Here is a 21,259-nt window from a genome sequence, read left to right on the forward strand (position 1 = left end):
TTAAATTTTAAGTTTGGTGTGAATTTTTAATATTAATTTTGAATTTTATATTTAAGTTGTGTGAATTTAAAAACAAAAATTTACTTTATGTCGCTAAGTTAAAAATATGATTTTTAAAATTCGTCGTAAGTTGAAGACTAGGTCTTTGAACCGAAATTGCTTTACCCGAGGGAGGGACGAGAACTTTTATTATCATTATTTTTAATCTTATTGAATTAAAGTATGACAAAAACATTAAAAAAAAACCCCCCAAAATCTTAGCTTTTAAAACAATCGCTACAAAAAGACAAATTTTAAAATTTTGTCGAAGGACGGACTAGGACATCGATCCGAAACGACCTCATCCTAAATAACAAGGGAAACAAAATTTTAAAATTAATTACTTAATTGTTTTAATTAGTATAAGATGTTAAAAAAAAAATTACAAACTCCGCGACTCTCGGAGTTTGAAGGGTCAAACACCGCGACTCGCGGACGGATCAAAACACAGAAAAAAATAAAAACGTAATCAGATCAGTATCCTCACACTACAACACAAAAATACTGCGATAATAACCCGAAAAAACCCGAAAAAGACCTCCCAAATTCACAATTTTTTTACCGTTAATCATCAAATCTTTTACTAAAATAATGTTAAGAAGGATGCTATCAAGGAATTACTCAAGAAAAACGGTAAATTTCTACACCTAAACACCATTTAATCCGAAAATTAGTGTTCTTGAGCAATTTTATACCCAATTTGATTTTGATGCTTTTTAGTGTAATTATGCTTAAATTGTTTATGTATTATGCTTGTATAACCTAGATTGATGCTATTTAACATGATTAGAAGCCTTAAACTTCAAATTTTGAGTAATCTAGGGTTTGTGTTCTTGAGCAAATTTGGGACTTTTTGATATAAACAGGTTATGGCCAATTTTTGTCATGAATTGTTGCTAAATTAAGTAGTGTAACATGTTTAGGTAGTTAAATGATCCAAACTTTGAGCCTAAACATGATTTTGAGAATTAAAGTGGACTTTTTCAAGTCTAAAATTCATGAACTTGATTTTTGAGAGATAATGCCATTTGAAACTTGTTTAATTGCTAGTAATGATTATTTTGACATGTTATTTGAGTTGAATGCTTATGAACTTGGTGAACATTTTCGAATATGCTTATTTGAAAAAGTGTAGATTTGATAAAAATATGAAAATGACCTTAAGTTTGATATAAATTGATCATGTCATTGTAATTATTTTGATTGATGATTTTGCTGACACTAATGCATATTTGGATGCACAAAAATTGTGTTTGATGTGTTTTGCAGACTGAAAGGGGTGAATCTTCATCCCAAGCTCGCAATGCTCCTACTGAGAATGCGGAACAACAGGAGGTGGATAACTACTACAAACAAGATATACCTTATCCAGTCATGACATTTTCTGATATGCACTTGGAAGATTTGCACCCGAACCTGAGATTTGACAGACTTTGGATAGATTATCCAAAATACCAAAGGGGTTTGCATACTCTTCATTCTAAAGCTGTTGAAGTACCTAGGGTCATAGAATGGGGACCATTAGAAGCTGTAGAATTGGCCGGGCCAATAAGGGAATTACTTGCACAGAGGTATGGTAATTCTACTTTTAATGATTGGGTACGGTTATTCAACATGCGTAGACCTGTATATAAAGTATGGTGTGAAGAATTGTTGTGTAGTATAGAATTAAATGATCGGGCAGCTAGTTTAACCGATCGATCTTTTATTAGATTTTTGTTAGGAGGTTCAATGCACCACATGTCTTTACTAGACATGGCTCAGGCTTTACGTATATATACGCCTGAGGAGTTAGCATCTTCCGATTGTAGAGGGTTGATACTAAATGGTAGAAAGATAGACGAAAATTTTGATACGCATGGTGTATGGAGTCAAATGACTAGCCATCATCGATTTAAAGGGGGAAATTACTCTTATTTGGATATAGATAGAGCTGAATTAAGAGTAATTCATAGGTTTTTAGCCAATTCGATTACACAACGAGGTAAGAACAAGGAAAAGGTAAATGAACAGGATTTGTTTTACCACATGTGTATTCGAGACCCACAAAGCGCTGTAAGTATACCTTATTGTGTGGGTTATTATTTATCAGCTATGGTTAGGGGGATGAGACCGTGTAGCATAATAGGAGGTGGTATATTTATTACTCTGATTGCTGAATATCTAGGTGTGGATATAAGTCGGGGGGGATTATTAGTCGAAGAACCAGAACCCCGCGATACAATAGGTTTAAATGTATACCATGGTGCGAAAGTTTTGAAGAGGCGAAATAACGCCGCAGCACGATATAATGGTAGACATCCACAGGTTGAGAGAAACCAACAGCAAGGTAATGTAGGAGGGGGGAATGAAATGGCAGAAATGCAAAGGTTTATAGCTTCACAAGAGTATGAAAATGCTAGACATAGAGAATTTGAAGATTGGAAAGTTTATCAAAACCAAATCATAGCTTATTGCCAACATATAGGTAGAAACTATATTCCTACTCCATCGCCCATATTCCCTCCCTGGTCTATAGAGATTCAGCCACCGTATCCTACGCATAACCCTGCCGAAGCATTTTATAGCACATATGGTTATGCATGGAACCCCTACTGGTATCAGTATCATCCCTAGTCTACTTAGTTTTATTTATTTTATAATTTGTAATGTTGATACGTTTAATACTTATGTTAATATTGTAATAGTTTTTATAATTTTCTAACTTTTATTCTTAGATTTCAATAATTTTTGAATGTGGGGTAATATACCAAACTTCAAAAATATGTATATATGTTTGCAGTTTATCTTATGCACACAACAGGGTAAAACAACGTATTTTCAAAGACTGGCATTAAGTTCAGCAAAAGCAACTAATTTTGACGACAAGATGCAAAATATATGTGAAATAACAACAAGACGGAATGAACAAATGATGTGCACCATTTATCATTCAACACAAACACAAATATGTTTGGAAACTTTGGTAAAATTTAATCATTCTCACACAAATCACCCTCAATAATTTAAATTGTTACTGATTTCTTGCAAATGAGGGCATTGCAAGATCTTAAGTGTGGGAAGGGGTTAAATTCTTTCGGATTTTAAAAATTTTTACTTTATACACTTGGTTACCATTAGAAATACTAGTGAAGTAGTAGTTGTATTAGAATCTAGTGCTCTCTGATAATAAAGAACAGCCCTAGTCTTATATACTGACTACCCAATTCTAGTAAAATTTTTCAAAATTTTCAATTAAATGAACTCAAAATCATGTTTATACATATTTATGAATGATAAAATTAGGTTTTAACACCGAAATTATTGTTACCTCGGAAAGGACATAAATTGTGAAACAAACCAAAATGTTAAAATTCATTTAAAATGAAATAGAGGACAATAAAAAGAAAAATAAAAGCCAAGTGTGAGAAAATTCTCCAAGTCATTCAAAACATATGTCACATATTTTTGTACAAATAACTGAAAATACTTTTGCTTTGGACTAAACTAAAAAGTTTTACCTGATTTACTGTAAGAAAGATAGATCTACACGATGAATCAATTCCATCATTAAAAGGAAGTAACGTCTTCCGAAAAAGAAACGCGCTTCTTGATTTAGGTCAAGAAGTTGTCATCCAGACCAGCTGTACGTTGACGAAAAATCTAGAAAAGTCATCACTAAAATCAGCAGGAAATCCACGGACCTCAGCATCAAACAGGGTCGCCAAGTGGTCAGATTTATCCTAACCATGAGAAGGATTTATCTCGTACAATGGGGGGCACCGTGCAAATTAGCTTGATAAGACTAATGAATCAGATCCTCAGAAAGGATAATCTCCTTAAAAGATCAAAAATCAGCTTTTAAGACTGATATTACTCAATCCTTGAGATTGACCTTAAAGATTGAGAATTCAAACTCATGGAATTCAATGATATCTAAACTCGAGCCTGAACGAGAAAATATTTTGATCAAAATTACAAACCGATTTGTTTTCTAAAAACCCATTTTCAATGCGTTCATTACCATTGAACGTAAAATCCTAGGAATTCACCTGGAATTCATTAGGTCACCTGAACTAAATCGGGTGTCAACCGTAAGAACGGTGGTTGCATAGCATGGTCAAAGACAGGACCTTGTGCCAGACCAAAAAATCATAAGGGTGAGCTTTACTATTGCTCCTACAAAGGATAGTAATTGCGTCCGACACGTTATAGACCATAATTAAAAGCATGTCAGGGGACATTGCCTTAACAGTTGCTTGTTTAACGCTTTCCTTTACAACCGGACGGTAGTTTACTGAAAGGTAATATACGGAGCAAGTATACTGGACGTGTTGCTTTCCTAATACAAGGTTAGCAAGTGGGTGACACAAAACCGCAAGTTTTGAGCTAAAATTTTCAAATCTGAAACCCACCAAACCCACAAAAATAATTTGCAAACACCGGTAAAGGGTTATTCCGGAAAACTTATCTAGGATAAAAACTAGATTTAATTTTCAAAAGATCAAATGTTTTCATAAAGATCCAATTTCCTTAATGGATCTAACTTTTTATAGTCATGTGGGACTGTAAACCATATCGTTACTACCATTGTTTATACCGCCGTAAAGAAATCACTGATGTACAAAGTGTAAAGAATAAAGAAGTGATTCTAGTATTTCAAGACTATATTGCTTGAGGACAAGCAACGCTCAAGTGTGGGAATATTTGATAATGCTAAAAACGAACATATATTTCATAGCATTATTCTCCAAGAAAGACAAGCTTTTAGTTGCAATTGTTCTATTTACAAGTGATATTCGTTTAAATATTAAAAGGTGAAGACAAAAGACAGATTCGACGAATTGAAGACGCAAACGACCAAAAAGCTCAAAAGTACAAAATACAATCAAAGTGGTTCCAATTATTGATAAGAAACGTCTCAAAATTACAAGAGTACAAGATTCAAAACGCAAAGTACAAGATATTAAATTGTACGCAAGGACGTTCGAAAATCCGGAACCGGGACCAGAGTCAACTCTCAACGCTCGACGCAACGGACTAAAAATTACAAGTTAACTATGTATATAAATATAATATAATATATAATTAATTATATTAATTATATATATATATATTATATTTATAAAATAAATCGTCGGCAAACAAAGAGCCAAATGTGGGTGAGCTGTAAAAACGATCTCCGTGACTCGCGGAGTTTGAAGAAGAAAAGGGCCGCGAGTCGCGGAGCCCAAAATGTTGAAACTGCCTATAAAGCTCGCGCATTCTGATCGTAAAAATAGAAAAATCAAGATATCAATCTCTCTATCTATATACGTAATATTTATATTTATATTTTAATTTTAATTTTAATTTTAATCCTAATAATAAGGGTATGTTAGCGAATGTTGTAAAGGTGTAAGTCGAAATTCTGTCCGTGTAACGCTACGCTATTTTTAATCATTGTAAGTTATGTTCAACCTTTTTAATTTAATGTCTCGTAGCTAAGTTATTATTATGCTTATTTAATCCGAAGTAATCGTGATGTTGGGCTAATTACTAAAATTGGGTAATTGGACTTTGTACCATAATTGGGGTTTGGACAAAAGAACGACACTTGTGGATATTAGACTATGGGCTATTAATGGGCTTTATATTTGTTTAACTAAATGATAGTTTGTTAATGTTAATATAAAGATTTACAATTGGACGTCCCTATAAATAACCATTTACACTCGATCGGACACGATGGGCGGGGTATTTATATGTACGAATAATCATTCATTTAACCGGACACGGGAATGGATTAATAGCCACTAGAATTATTAAAACAGGGGTGAAATTATGTACAAGGACACTTGGCATAATTGATAACAAAGTATTAAAACCTTGGGTTACACTCAGTCGACATCCTGGTGTAATTATTAAACAAAGTATTAAAATCTTGTTACAGTTTAAGTCCCCAATTAGTTGGAATATTTAAACTTCGGGTATAAGGATAATTTGACGAGGACACTCGCACTTTATATTTATGACTGATGGACTGTTATGGACAAAACCAGACGGACATATTAAATAATCCAGGATAAAGGAAAATTAACCCATGGGCATAAAACTAAAATCAACACGTCAAACATCATGATTACGGAAGTTTAAATAAGCATAATTCTTTTATTTCATATTTAATTTCCTTTATTTTATATTTAATTGCACTTCTAATTATCGCATTTTATTTTATTGTTATTGTATTTAATTGCACTTTTAATTATCGCAAGTTTATTTGATCGCACTTTTATTTATCGCAATTTCATTATCGTTATTTACTTTACGCTTTAAATTAAGTCTTTTATTTATTTAATATTTTTTACATTTTGTTTTAACTGCAACTAAAGTTTTAAAATCGACAAACCGGTCATTAAACGGTAAAAACCCCCTTAATAATAATAATATTACTTATATATATATTTGTATTTTTAAAAGTAAACTAATATAGCGTTAAGCTTTGTTTAAAGATTTTCCTTGTGGAACGAACCGGACTTACTAAAAACTACACTACTGTACGATTAGGTACACTGCCTATAAGTGTTGTAGCAAGGTTTAAGTATATCCATTCTATAAATAAATAAATATCTTGTGTAAGATTGTATCGTATTTAATAGTATTTCCTTGTAAAATTTAATAGTATTTTATACCCTTTAGCTTTGACATCACTTTAACTATCGGGATTCTGCTTTGCTTTAGCTGTTTGACCTCACGGTCCATGATCTCAACAGATTCCTCCATGAAACGATATTTACTATCAAACTGTATCCCTTCCAAAGGAAGTATCAGATTCTCGTTGGTCAAGCTCTTCTTTAAGTTCGACACATGAAACGTGTCGTGAATTTCGTTGGGCTCTTGAGGTAGATTCAACTAATAAGCTACGGGTCCAATTCTCTCGGTAATTTCAAACGTTCCAATATATCTCGGACTTAACTCGCCTCTTTTACTGAAACGTACTACACCTTTCCAGGGTGATACTTTGAGCATAACTTTATCTCTAACCTGGAATTCTAAATCGCGCCTCTTAACGTCGGCGTTACTCTTTTGGCGATCTCGTACCGTTTTCAATCTCCCTTGTATCTTCACAATCTTCTCTGTTGTTTCATGTATAATCTCAGGACCAGTCAATTGACTATCTCCTAACTCAGTACAACATACAGGCGATCTACACTTTCTGCCATACAATGCTTCAAAAGGCACTGCCTTTATACTAGCGTGATAACTGTTGTTATAGGAGAATTCTACTAACGGTGGATGTCTATCCCATCCATTTCTGAATTCAATAACCCATGCCCTTAACATGTTTTCTAGTGTTTGGATGGTTCTCTCGCTTTGACCATCAGTTTGTGGGTGATACACTGTACTCATGTCTAAACGGATTCACATTGCCTCTTGCAATGCTTACCAGAATCTAGAGGTAAATCTGCTGTCTCTGTCAGAAATAATAGACATCGGCACTCCATGTCGGGAAACCACCTCCTTTATATAGATGTGTGCCAACTTCTCCATCTTATCCATTTCCTTAATCAGCAGAAAATGAGCAGACCTGGTGAGACGATCAATGATAACCCAAATCGTATCATAACCTCTCACACTCTTGGGAAACTTAGTAATGAAATCCATAGTAATATTTTCCCACTTCCATTGGGGAATAGCTGGCTGTGTCCACAGTCCTGACGGTTTCTGATGTTCTGATTTTACCTTAGCACACGTTGAGCACTTACTAACATAGGTTGTTATATCTGATTTCATATTAGGCTACCAGTACAGTGCCTTAAGATCTTGGTACATCTTGTCGGATCCAGGGTGAATAGAAGACCTCGTCTTGTGTACTTCCTCTAGCTCTAGTTCCCTTAATCCGCCAAACTTCGGTACCTATATTCTGTCGATGGAATATCGGGTTCCATCTTCTCGAGTAATAAACTTCTTATCGGTTCCTCGAGGTGACTCGGTAGCAACATTCTCTTCTTTCAACGCCTCTAGTTGTGTATTGTGTATCCAATAAGTAAGGTTCGTTCGAACGGTCACGTTCAATGCTCTAACTCGGAGAGGTTTAGCCTTTTCCTTTCTACTCAAGGCATCTGCAACGAGCTTCTTGTAGCTCACTTTCTAACCTCTGGATGTAATCTCCTTGATCTTCATCTGAAATTTCACCCTCTGTCGGAGCTCTGAAGATACCAGGGGTCGGGGGAGCATGAACATTCTGTTGTCCGTCAGTCATCTTTAACCTGTATTGCACATCATCTCACCAAAGCTTAGTGGATAACTTGTTAGTACCTAAGACTAACATACAACTCCCACATTCACTTAACTCTACCCCACGGATATGTTTGACACAACATAAGCTAGATTTGGGAACATGACATCCATGTGTACACGTTGCCAAACCTACGCTCTGATACCAACTTGTAACACCGTACACATTTTTTTTTTAAATCACAACGGAAACATAATATATTGATATTTACAAACCATACGTAGTAATTAACTAAACCATAGTTATTACAGTCATCCAGGTGTTACGTTAACCAAAAGCTTTTACACACATATAGGTATCAAAATATAAACATCAGAGTGTAGCCTGTCAAACATATCCAAAGACAACCACTCCCAAAACTATAGCATGCAAAGCTTAACCTGCAAGGGAGGAACTGTAGGGGGTTACATAAAGCTAAGTGAATGGAATTATCCTAACAGTCATAGGCATCTAGCAACAAGCTAAGCACAATGACATAGCATCAACAAGGTAAGCAGAATTGTAACACTAGGCTCAGCAGCTTGTACGGGCCATTAACTACTAGTTGATCGAGCTAGAGTTTATCGAAATTTCCTGTTACTGTCTCCCTCGCATAGTAATCCATACGCAGGGGATGCGCCATTCAAACTATACTACACGAATAGTAACTCTTGAACCCAACCTGACAGCAAGGTTGACCTTATGCTTAGCTTTATACCCAAAGCTGATTACCGACTAGACATCATAGCCGATAATACCCAAGTGCACATAAGCATAAACATCATATGCTAACTCATCAGGTATAAATGGCAGGACAACAGTAGCATAACCCGCTACTACATACATACAACAGTTAAGATAGTCCCACTCACCTGATAAACAGCAAGAACTCAGAAGTCTTATATTACTGAGCCTTCTCCGTTCCCGTATTACCTGAGAATATCATATCTCAAGTTAGCACATATCTAATCAATAATATCATCAATTTATACTCTAAACAACATCATATAGCATAATATATCCATATATGACAAGTTTACATGGTTCCCCATCCAATTGCAACTATCCCACGCGTGTAGAACGAGGCATACGCACTATCCTATCATTTTGACCCAAATTAAATTTTATTCAGTGTTTCAAAACTCCACCATTAGAAATTAAATCTCATTATGTTTCCGACGGTAGTTTATTCATCAAAAACGGAGTTACGGTTTGAAAGTTACGGCCAAAACAAGTTTTTCAAAAAGCTGCCAGACTGCAACCGCGCGGTTCATCAGAAATGGTCTGGATACACCCCGTAACTGTACGGATGCATCCTGCAACCGTACGGGAGCTGTTCATCAGTACCATGTCGCTGTTTTCGTCATTTTAAACCCCAAATCTCGTTTTTGCACTATTTTGACACTACAAATCACTTAGGAAACATATATAACTCATGTACAAACGTTTTCTAACATCAATTTAACATAAACAACACATTTAAATCACTTTTTGATTCAAAACCCACTTTAACATAAAAACTAAGAAAATCACTGATTTTAACTAGAATTAGAACATGAAATCGCTTGTTAAATACCTTATGATGTTACTGAAATCACAAGGAATGATTTCCAGTTTAAAAACGAGATCAAGAACAAGATTAGGGATTTGGGTTGGTGATTTTTTGGGAGTGTTTGTGTATGTATGTGTTATTATTTCGAAAAATGGAAATAAAAGGAGAAGCAGAGGTTTTAGTTAAAAGGGGTTTCCTTCATTGGAAGGAAATCTCTTCCATGATACACACGGGTATTTACCAGTTATCTCAAATATGAAATACCACATTAAGTGGTCCAAACGAGGTCTAAATTAAATAAACAAACCTGTTCTGTGACCCTTATCACAAGCTGGTCTCAACTATATAATTAAATAATTATAAACATATAATAACACCCAATGGCATTTAGGACAATTACCACTAGGCCCAATTTGAGGTTGTTACATTGCTGGCTTATCGGAATGTGTTGGTAAGTAACCCTTTAACTTCTTCTTAAACTTAATGTGTGTACATTGTGTAAGAATTGCTGTCATATTTAGTTGTTTCGTATATGTCTGTAGGTAGTAGCACTTCAGTTTCGTATAACCGTTTACCTTCTATTTCTGTATCTGTTTCGTCATTGACTCAAAATTCATATACTAACCAAGGTTTGTATTGTTTAGTTTTGCAGTTGAAATTCTTTACAATTACCTAATCTACTTTAATTAATATTTTGTTAATTGTATATATGTTTGACGACATGTGTAACAAATATGTACGAGGATGTTGGCGATTGTATATGTGTCTGTAGTTATTGTGGTGCGACATTTTGGTATGAAGAACGGTTAAGAACCTCATCCGCAACTCTGAACTATCACCGTTGTTGTGAAGGGGGCCGTGTCGATTTACCTCCAGAACAATCACCGCCAAACACCATTATAGATTTGTTAGGCGATAAACATTTTATGGATAATATGAGAGCATACAACCAAATGTTTAGTATGGCTTCTTATAGTACAGCTAATGAAGCCAGTAATAGAATGAGATTTTTTGGTGGTAGTAGCTCTACAGATATTAGTCACGAAGTAGTAGAGAAGCTTATTGATAAGTTGAATACGAAAAATGAATTGGTTAAGCTTTTTAGGACAGCTAGGGATATAATTAATGATCCTGCTGTTCCAGAACTTAAAGTTAGGTTATATAGCGTAAGAGGAACAAGGCAATACGAACTACCAACCTCTGATACCTTAGGAGCCATTGTCTATGACTTTGGCGATAATACTCGAACCGATTACGACTTAGTAATAGAATGTAAAGGAGGTACTCCTCAGCGAATAAACAAACTACATCCATCGTATATGTCTCTTCAATTCCCTCTGCTTTTTGTTTTTGGTCAACCTGGATATCACCCTGGTTTGACATTACGGGATGTAGGTCGTTCCAGAGGTAATAAGAAGAAAAATAAAATGACTATGAATATGTTCTATAGCTATCAATTGCACGATAGATAGAACAAATTTGGACTTTTGTCAAGATGTGGTCGGTTATACCAACAATATATTCTGACTGCCTACTGTAGTTTAGAGTTAGACACTTTGATTATGTAAGGAATCATCAACAAGATATACAAAACGAGTACTTATCTGGTTTGTATGATGCGTTACATAGGGGTGATCACTTTGGATCTGATGTAGGTTCAAGAACCATTTTACCAGCATCTTTTACTGGTGGTCCTAGATATATGTACAACAATTATTTAGATGCATTAGCAATATGCCGTGTTCATGGAAATCCTAGATATTTTATAACATTTACCTGCAATTCAAAGTGGCCAGAAATTAGACGATACCTTGGAAAATATCAATATTTGACAGCTAATGATCGTGCCGACATAGTCGCTAGAGTTTTCTACATGAAACTGAAGAAATTTATAAATGTCTTAACAGAGGAAGAACTATCTGGGCCCTACACAGCAGGTACAGTACTCACAGCTTTATATCCGTTAACCCGTTCAATATATTTTTTTTAAACTGTCAGTTTTATGTTCCATATGCAGAATGGTTACTCTCTCGATTGATTACCAGTTTTCAAATAAAGAATACTTTTTCTTTCATTTTATTAATTCTTTAATTATATTAGGCCAACTAATACGCTTTACATTTCTAATTAGATTGTTGTAGTTTCTTTCACGGATCAAATAATTGAGTCTGATTGATATGTCCATAAGTTGACCTAAATTGGTTTCTCTTCTTAGCTACATAGTTTTTGTTGTGTATTATTACATTTTAGAGGCCTTAAATTTGCTGTTACAAATGTCATTGTGCATTGTCATTACAAATGGTAGGTACTACACTTCTAAAGAATAGTACTAAACATTGACTACCCACTGAATGTGTTTTCTTTATGGCTATTACAACATGTAGTTTTATGCACAATCGAGTTCCAAAAAAGAGGCCTGCTGCATTGTCATACGTTGTTGTGGATCAGGTCTGCATCAAAGTCATCTGATCCACGTGATGTTGATCAATATGTGTCCGCTGAGTTACCAGGTCCCAAAAGAGATCCAGATGGTTTCAAGGTAGTATCAGAATTGATGATGCACGGTCCGTATGGTTCAGTTAATAGAGATGCCCCATGCAAAATATTGAAACGGGTTCGTCAGCTTCCTACAACAGAAATGTCATGTGTGCCAAAAAATTCCCAAAGCCTTTTAATGAAAGCACCTATTTTGATAAAGATGGGTTTGTGCATTATCGTAGACGTGATATAGGATTCTTAGTGGATAAAGGTAATGAACTAAGTACTTTTATACTTGAATTTTTTTATTTAACGATGCATACTATACGCAGTTCTAATTCCTATTTTAAACTGCATGTAACTTGATAATTGTTATTGACGAAGCATATGCTATTATTTTATCAGGTATATGCACACTTGATAATGGATATGTCGTACCATATAATCGGGTTTTATGCCTTCGATTCCACGCGCATATTAACGTTGAATGGTGCGGATGGACGATGTTGATAAAGTACCTTTTCCAATACATATCAAAAGGCACTGACCGTATAGCCGCCCATATACCCAGACCTGTAGGGAGTGATTCATCAAGCGACGCACAACAACCATCAAATATTGATGAGATTCAGAACTTTGTAGATGCTCGCTTTAGAGAATTTTCAACTTCCCAATACACTTCAGAGAACTAGCAGTGCAAGTTCTTTCAGTGCATTTAGAAAGTATGTAATTAGTGAAATTCTGTTCCAATCAACGAATACGATCCATTATTAAAGATCCCGTCAACAAAAAACAACTCTCACAGAATGGCTGTATTACAACAGATGTTCAGCCGATGGAAGACATCTTACTTATCTAGATTTTCCACTAGAATTTGACTGGGTTTTAAACGAAAAAAGATGGAAATGGATATTCAATCTTAATAAGCCATCCATCGGTAGACTGTCATACATGCATCCTGCATTTGGTGAAGTTTTTTTCCTTAGGATGCTCTTATGCCATCAAAAAGGTAGTACTTCGTTCAAAGACGTAATGACAGTTAAAGGTCATCTATATTGCACATATCGAGAATTGTGTTTGGCAATGGGCCTTCTAGGTGACGATAAAGAATGGTTATCCACTATAGAAGAGGCAAGTGTAAGTGCAACATCCGCTGAGCTACGTACTCTTTTCTCTCACATATTTATGTTTTGTGACGTTGCTGACCCATTAAGACTATGGAGGCAAACCTGGAAGCTAATGTCGGACGACATTCCGATTCGGACAGCAGCAACTTTACACATGTCCGGAATAACAATAAATTTAGACGATCTAGAGGGTTATGTGTTGTATAAATTACAAATCCTACTAACTGGACATTCAAGAAATGTAACCGATTTCGGATTACCAGCGGTACCACAAAATTTAATGGATGACCTGCACAACAGGCTAATTATGGAAGAAATAAATTATGATCGCGAGGCTCTCTCAAATCAAAAAACCATACTGCTAACACAGCTCAATCAGAAACAACGAATTGTATATGAAACAGTGATGAACTCCAACGCCAACCGGAGACAAGAGCTGATTTTTGTTTATGGGCACGGTGGTACTGGAAAAACATTTCTTTGGAAATCACTAACAACAGCATTACGAGTTGAAGGAAAAATCGTCCTAGCAGTCGCTTCATTTGGAATCGCCTCATTATTGTTGCCATCAGGTCAAACGGCTCACTCCCGGTTCAGAATACCAATCGATATAACTGATGAAAGTGTCTGTAATATAAAAAAGAAAACACACATGGCAACCTTGCTAAGAAAAACAGAGCTTATCATATGGGATGAGGTCCCAATGAACGATCGCAAATGTTTAGAGGCACTCGATCGAACATTAAGGGATAATTTTGAGAAAGCAGGCACTCCATTTGGAGGATTAAGTTTCGTTCTTGGAGGAGATTTCCGTCAAACTCTTCCTGTCATAAAAGGGTGTGGCAAACTAGAAATACTAGACACTTCTATAACTCATTCACCCTTATGGAATCACTTCCATATAGTAACACTAGATGAAAACATGCGCCTACAACAACCAAACCTCTCAGAAATTGATAAGGAAAATATTAAGTTATTTGCAGATTGGCTATTACAAATTGGAAAAGGCACCATTGGCGAACCTAATGAATGTGATCCACATAACACGTCATGGGTTAAAATCCCAGACCAATACTGTATCAGAGACGATGAAGAAGGTCTAACAAACCTGATATCCTTCATATACAGTGACGTGCTATTATGTCAACCCGACCCACTAAAGCTACAACAACAGGCAATTGTATGCCCAAAAAACGAGACGGCTGATACAATTAACGAAGCAATCCTGATACGAATCGAAAAAGAATCAAAAACATATACAAGTTATGACTCTACAACTCCCTACAGCAACGACGGAGGACAAACAGAGTTACTATATCCACTGAAATATCTAAATTCCCAAATTTTTCCAAGCCTACCACCTCATCAGCTAACTCTGAAAATTGGAGTTCCTGTTATTCTGCTACGAAATCTAAACATAGCTGGTGGTTTATGTAACGGAACACGGATGATTACAACACAAATACTTTCACGACACATTGAGGCTAAAATCATCACGGGAACCAGAATCGGCCAAAAAGTTTACCTACCTAGAATTTCCCTTATTTACAAGGATAATTTTTACCATATGTTTTCAAAAGAGTCCAGTTCCCAATAAAAGTATCTTATGCAATGACCATCAACAATAGTCAAGGCCAATCCTTAAATAAAATTGGTGTCTATCTTCCTAAATCCGTTTTTGGTCACGGTCAACTCTACGTAGCCCAATCTAGAGCTACCACCCCACATGGTCTAAAAATTCTTATTAAGAAATACGAGGGTCGAGATCATAACGTCACAAAAAATATTGTGTATAAAGATTTCTTGCAAAGAATATTTAACTCACGGGTTAAATTCCTAGATAAAAAAATAAAAAAAAAAATTAATTACATTGCATATCTGTATATATTTACATGTATACTCTGCTCAGGAAATAGAAATACTAACAACAAGATCTAAATGATGAACGCAGGATGGAACATGAAACTAAAGTAGTACTGATAATGCTAAAAACGAACATATATTTCATAGCATTATTCCTCAAGAAAGACAAGCTTTTAGTTGCAATTGTTCTATGTACAAGTAATATTCGTTTAAATAATAAAAGGTGAAGACAAAAGACAGATTCGACGAATTGAAGACGCAAACGACCAAAAAGCTCAAAAGTACAAAATACAATCAAAGAGGTTCCAATTATTGATAAGAAACGTCTCAAAATTACAAGAGTACAAGATTCAAAACGCAAAGTACAAGATATTAAATTGTACGCAAGATCGTTCGAAAATCCGGAACCGGGACCAGAGTCAACTCTCAACGCTCGACGCAACGGACTAAAAATTACAAGTTAACTATGTATATAAATATAATATAATATATAATTAATTATATAAATTATATATATTATATTTATATAATAAACCGTCGATAAACAAAGAGCCAAAGCTGGGTGAGCTGTAATTACAAACTCCGCGACTCGCGGAGTTTGAAGAGCAAAAAGGGCGCGAGTCGCGGAGTCCCCCTGGACGAAAATTCCTATAAAAGCCAGCGAATTCTGATCGTAAAAATATCATATAATCTATCTCTCTCTCAATATATACGTAATATATATATATATATATATATATATATATTTTAATTTTAATTTTAATTTTAATTCTAATTCTAATAATAAGGGTATGTTAGCGAATGTTGTAAGGGTGTAAGTCGAAATTTTGTCTGTGTAACGCTACACTATTTTTAATCATTGTAAGTTATGTTCAACCTTTTTAATTTAATGTCTCGTAGCTAAGTTATTATTATGCTTATTTAAAACGAAGTAATCATGATGTTGGGCTAATTACTAAAATTGGGTAATTGGGCTTTGTACCATAATTGGGGTTTGGACAAAAGAACGACACTTGTGGAAATTAGACTATGGGCTATTAATGGGCTTTATATTTGTTTAACTAAATGATAGTTTGTTAATTTTAATATAAAGATTTACAATTGGACGTCCCTATAAATAACCATATACACTCAATCGGACACGATGGGCGGGGTATTTATATGTACGAATAATCGTTCATTTAACCGGACACGGGAATGGATTAATAGCCACTAGAATTATTAAAACAGGGGTGAAATTATGTACAAGGACACTTGGCATAATTGTTAACAAAGTATTAAAACCTTGGGTTACACGCAGTCGATAACCTGGTGTAATTATTAAACAAAGTATTAAAATCTTGTTACAGTTTAAGTCCCCAATTAGTTGGAATATTTAACTTCGGGTATAAGGATAATTTGACGAGGACACTCGCACTTTATATTTATGATTGATGGACTGTTATGGACAAAAACCAGACGGACATATTAAATAATCCAGGACAAAGGACAATTAACCCATGGGCATAAAACTAAAATCAACACGTCAAACATCATGATTACGGAAGTTTAAATAAGCATAATTCGTTTATTTCATATTTAATTTCCTTTATTTTATATTTAATTGCACTTCTAATTATCGCACTTTTATTTATTGTTATTGTATTTAATTGCACTTTTAATTATCGTACTTTTTAATTATTGCAAGTTTATTTTATCGCACTTTTATTTATCGCAATTTCATTATCGTTATTTACTTTACGCTTTAAATTAAGTCTTTTATTTATTTAATATTTTTACATTTTGTTTTAACTGCAACTAAAGTTTTAAAATCGACAAACCGGTCATTAAACGGTAAAAACCCCCCTTTATAATAATAATATTACTTATATATATATTTATATTTTTATAAAATAAAACTAATATAGCGTTAAGCTTTGTTTAAAGATTTTCCCTGTGGAACGAACCGGACTTACTAAAAACTACACTACTGTACGATTAGGTACACTGCCTATAAGTGTTGTAGCAAGGTTTAAGTATATCCATTCTATAAATAAATAAATATCTTGTGTAAAATTGTATCGTATTTAATAGTATTTCCTTGTAAAATTTAATAGTATTTAAAGATCATGTATTTTTGGCGCCGCTGCTGGGGACAATCTAGCTTAAAAGCCGGAAGCGCAACGCTAATAAATATATAAAAAAAAGATTTTTTTTAGTTTACTTTTATAAAAAATACGCTTTTGTAAAAATACGTTTTAAATATTCGAAGACATAAAAAGAAAATAAAAATATAAATATTTTTAAGAGTTTGTTAAATATTTAAGTTTTATAAAGTTTCTTTATTTTTATTTTATAAAAATATAAGTTTTATTTAAATATTTTGTTTTTATTTAAAACATAAAATCAAAGAAAATATATATATATATATATATATATATATATATATATATATATATATATATATATATATATATATATATAAATCTATTTTTAAGATTTTTATAAAATTATAGAGTATTTCTATTTTTTTAGTTTTTAAAACATAAGTTTTTATTTAGTTTTTATAAATATTTTATTTAATTATTAAAACAAAAAATATAATATAAAAAAAATATAATTACGTAAAAACGCGTCGAATTTGAAACAGCCTGTCATCTGGAATCTCGAACCCCGCGACTCGCGGAGATTTTTGCCAGGTGGAACCGCGACTCGCGGAGGAACCCTGACACGGGTACACAGAACCCTAATCAGGCATTAATTACGGGTTTTTATTTTTATTATTTAAATTTAACCCTAATTAGGTTTAATTATTTTAATTAATTTAGTTTAGTTTATTTATTGTTTTGTATTTTTAGTTAAATTAGTTTAATTAAAATTTAAAATTAATAGTTTTATAAAATAAATAATATAAAAATAATATTTTTATAAAAATTGTAATTTTTACAACTTTTAGTATATTTTTATATTTTGTCCCTTTTTAATTGTTTTAGCGTAATATTTGTGTTTTTCGCTCATATTTAGTTTTAAACATAGTTTTTGCCATAGTTATTTTTACTTCTAGATTTTTAGGCTTTGCCGTAAAATCCCTTAAGTGCCTTTTCTTTAGACTAAGATTTAGGTGCTTTAGAATTTTGCGACACCTTTTTAAGTTTTAATACCTTTTTAAGATATTGTCATTTGGGATATAGTTTTACTTGTAAGCTTTAATATATTTAGACGCCTTTTACTATGTATCAATTATCATTCCAATTAGTAATCTCAATTTGCGATTATAATTTTAAGTTAGTAATAGTAATAAGGTTGGGTTAGTCAAGTGTTTTTAAGTTTTATAGTCACTCTTTTTCAATCTTTTTCGACCTTTTTCGACGCGCTCTTTTTCTTTCTTATTTCTCGCTATTCTAGTTTTAGGACATAGATTTTTATTCTACTTCTTATCTAAATTTCTTAAAATTACGAAAATTTATTTTAAGTGGTTAAATTGATAGACATCAAAATTTTCTGGTTCGTAGTAATAGTTGGATTTGTACGTGGACCGGGTTATTGGAGCCAAACAGTCCTCAATAATATTGAGACCAAACGAATCCTGCCCCTCTGCTGCATCTTTTGGCTATTCGAAACGTGGGCAAAATCAGAAAAGTCTATTGATTGGATAACTTATATAATTTTTCTTTCCTTTTAAAAACTAAAAGGATATTCAGTGAATGCATCGAGCAAGACGTTTACCACCTTTTGTACGTTCACCACCTGTAACTAGATCAAGACATCTAGCTAATATTACTGCCGTTGATTTTTCTTTAGAATCGTCATCCAGTCAACCAAGTACTCCAAGTCAAATTTCCGATAATCCATTTTTTGAATCCGACCTCACAATTGAGAATCCGGAGAATATTCAGGGACGATTCGTAGATCCTGAACCATTAATTTTTCCTCCGGAACCACCAATCATTCAAACAGAGATTGTTGAGGAACGAACCATTAAATTAGAATTCTCTAGTGATTCCGATTCAACAAATTCAATTATGGAGAATCTGGAACCTTTAAGTATGGAAGACCGAATGAGAGCTAAACGCACTGGCCAAGGTCACGCAATTACTCATCCTGACATTAATGCTCCAGATTATGAAATCAAAGGACAAATTCTACATATGGTGACTAATCAATGTCAATTTAGTGGTGCGCCGAAGGAAGATCTAAATGAACATCTTCGTACCTTTAATAGGATCTGCACACTATTTAAAATCCGAGAAGTGGAAGATGAACAGATATATCTCATGTTACTTCCCTGGACTTTAAAGGGAGAAGCCAAAGATTGGTTGGAATCGTTACCTGAAGGGGCGATTGATACATGGGACGTTTTAGTTGAAAATTTTCTTAGACAATTCTTTCCGGCATCTAAAGCCGTAAGACTTCAAGGAGAAATTGTTACGTTCACACAGAAGCCAAATGAAACTCTATATGAGGCGTGGACAAGATTTGGAAAATTATTAAGAGGATGTCCGCAACATGGTTTAGACACCTGTCAAATAGTACAAATATTTTACCAAGGATGCGACATCACTACAAGGAAAGACATCGATATAGCAGCTGGTGGTTCTATTATGAAGAAAACCGAAACTGATGCTTACAAAATTATTGATAACACTGCTTCCCACTCACATGAGTGGTACCAAGAAAAAGATATCGTTAGATCATCTAAAGCAGCTAGAGCCGATTCTAGCCATGACTTAGATTCCATTTCTTCAAAGATAGATGCTGTCGAGAGACGAATGGAAAAGATGACTAAAGATATCCACTCAATACGAATTAGTTGTGAGCAGTGTGGAGGAACACATTTGACAAAAGATTGTCTTAGTATTGAACTAACAATGGAACAAAGAGAGAATGTTTCATACATAAACCAAAGGCCTGGAAATAATTATCAGAATAATTATCAACCGCCAAGACCGATTTACAATCAAAATCAGAATTATAAAAGAAATATTCCATACAACAACCAACAAGGTCCTAGCAATCAACAAGTATCCAACAATACTTACAACCAGCAAAGACCTAATTTTCAAAACAAACCACAACCCGATGATAAAAAGCCGAATTTAGAAGATATGATGACGAAGCTAGTTGAAACTCAAACGCAGTTTTTCACATCTCAGAAACAAACGAATGAACAAAATGCTCAAGCATTTAGAAATCAACAAGCTTCTATTCAAAATTTGGAACAAGAAGTAAGTAACCTAGCAAGGTTAATAGGTGAAAGAAAACCAGGAAGTTTACCTAGTGATACAAATGCTAACCCCCGGAATGAAACAGCTAAAGCTATTACCACAAGAAGTGGTACAACACTTAAACCACCTGAAATACCTGTAACTTCTGATGAAACTATTCCTACTCCACAAGAACCACAACCTGAGCAAGATAAGGAAACAGAACCGGTAGTTGAAAAGGTTAATGAAGATAACACAGTTAAGGCTAAACCTTATGTTAAACCATACCAACCACCACTTCCTTACCCGAGTAAGATGAAAAAAGAGAAACTTGAAGCCGAGCAATCTAAATTCTTGGATATGTTTAAACAAATAAATGTCAATCTTCCTTTCATTGATGTGATTTCAGGAATGCCTAGATATGCTAAATTCTTGAAAGATCTAATCATGAATAGAAAGAAAATGGAAGAACTCTCGGCAGTTACTATGAATGCTAATTGTTCAGCAGTGCTGTTGAATAAGATACCAGAAAAATTATCTGATCCAGGAAGTTTCACAATTCCATGTTTTCTGGGTAGTCTTAGTTCAATAGAAGCATTGGCAGACTTAGGTGCTAGTATAAATTTAATGCCGTATTCACTATACGCTAAACTAGACCTTGGAGAATTGAAACTAACAAGAATAAGTATACAACTAGCCGATCGATCAATAAAATATCCTAGAGGGATAATGGAGAACATGCTAGTTAAAGTTGGTACTTTAGTATTTCCAGTAGATTTTG

At 34.1% G+C, this 21,259-nt stretch overlaps 2 protein-coding genes across 2 annotated transcripts; both read left to right on the forward strand.

The window, feature by feature from the left end:
* The first annotated feature begins 9,978 nt into the window (after positions 1-9,978).
* LOC139902521 (uncharacterized) lies at positions 9,979-12,997 on the forward strand. The gene is made up of 6 exons (XM_071885135.1): positions 9,979-10,060; positions 10,370-10,456; positions 10,629-11,234; positions 11,483-11,764; positions 12,212-12,529; positions 12,711-12,997. The coding sequence occupies exons 1-6, from the start codon at positions 9,979-9,981 to the stop codon at positions 12,995-12,997; spliced, it is 1,662 nt and encodes a 553-aa protein (XP_071741236.1).
* Positions 12,998-13,337: 340 nt separating this feature from the next.
* LOC139902522 (uncharacterized) lies at positions 13,338-15,029 on the forward strand. Its single transcript, XM_071885136.1, has one exon. It carries the CDS (start codon positions 13,338-13,340, stop codon positions 15,027-15,029), a length of 1,692 nt encoding a protein of 563 aa, XP_071741237.1.
* Positions 15,030-21,259: the final 6,230 nt, after the last annotated feature.

This window comes from Rutidosis leptorrhynchoides, chromosome 3, assembly GCF_046630445.1.
Source record: "Rutidosis leptorrhynchoides isolate AG116_Rl617_1_P2 chromosome 3, CSIRO_AGI_Rlap_v1, whole genome shotgun sequence".
NCBI lineage: Eukaryota > Viridiplantae > Streptophyta > Magnoliopsida > Asterales > Asteraceae > Rutidosis > Rutidosis leptorrhynchoides.

Bases quoted from the DNA above. Each gene is read 5' to 3' on its own strand.
- LOC139902521 (XM_071885135.1), top strand. From the start codon at position 9,979: ATGGAAATAAAAGGAGAAGCAGAGGTTTTAGTTAAAAGGGGTTTCCTT. The intron at 10,457-10,628 runs GTTTGTATTGTT...TTTGGTATGAAG, and splicing joins AAATTCATATACTAACCAAG to AACGGTTAAGAACCTCATCC. The intron at 11,235-11,482 runs GTAATAAGAAGA...GATCTGATGTAG, and splicing joins GGATGTAGGTCGTTCCAGAG to GTTCAAGAACCATTTTACCA.
- LOC139902522 (XM_071885136.1), top strand. From the start codon at position 13,338: ATGACAGTTAAAGGTCATCTATATTGCACATATCGAGAATTGTGTTTG.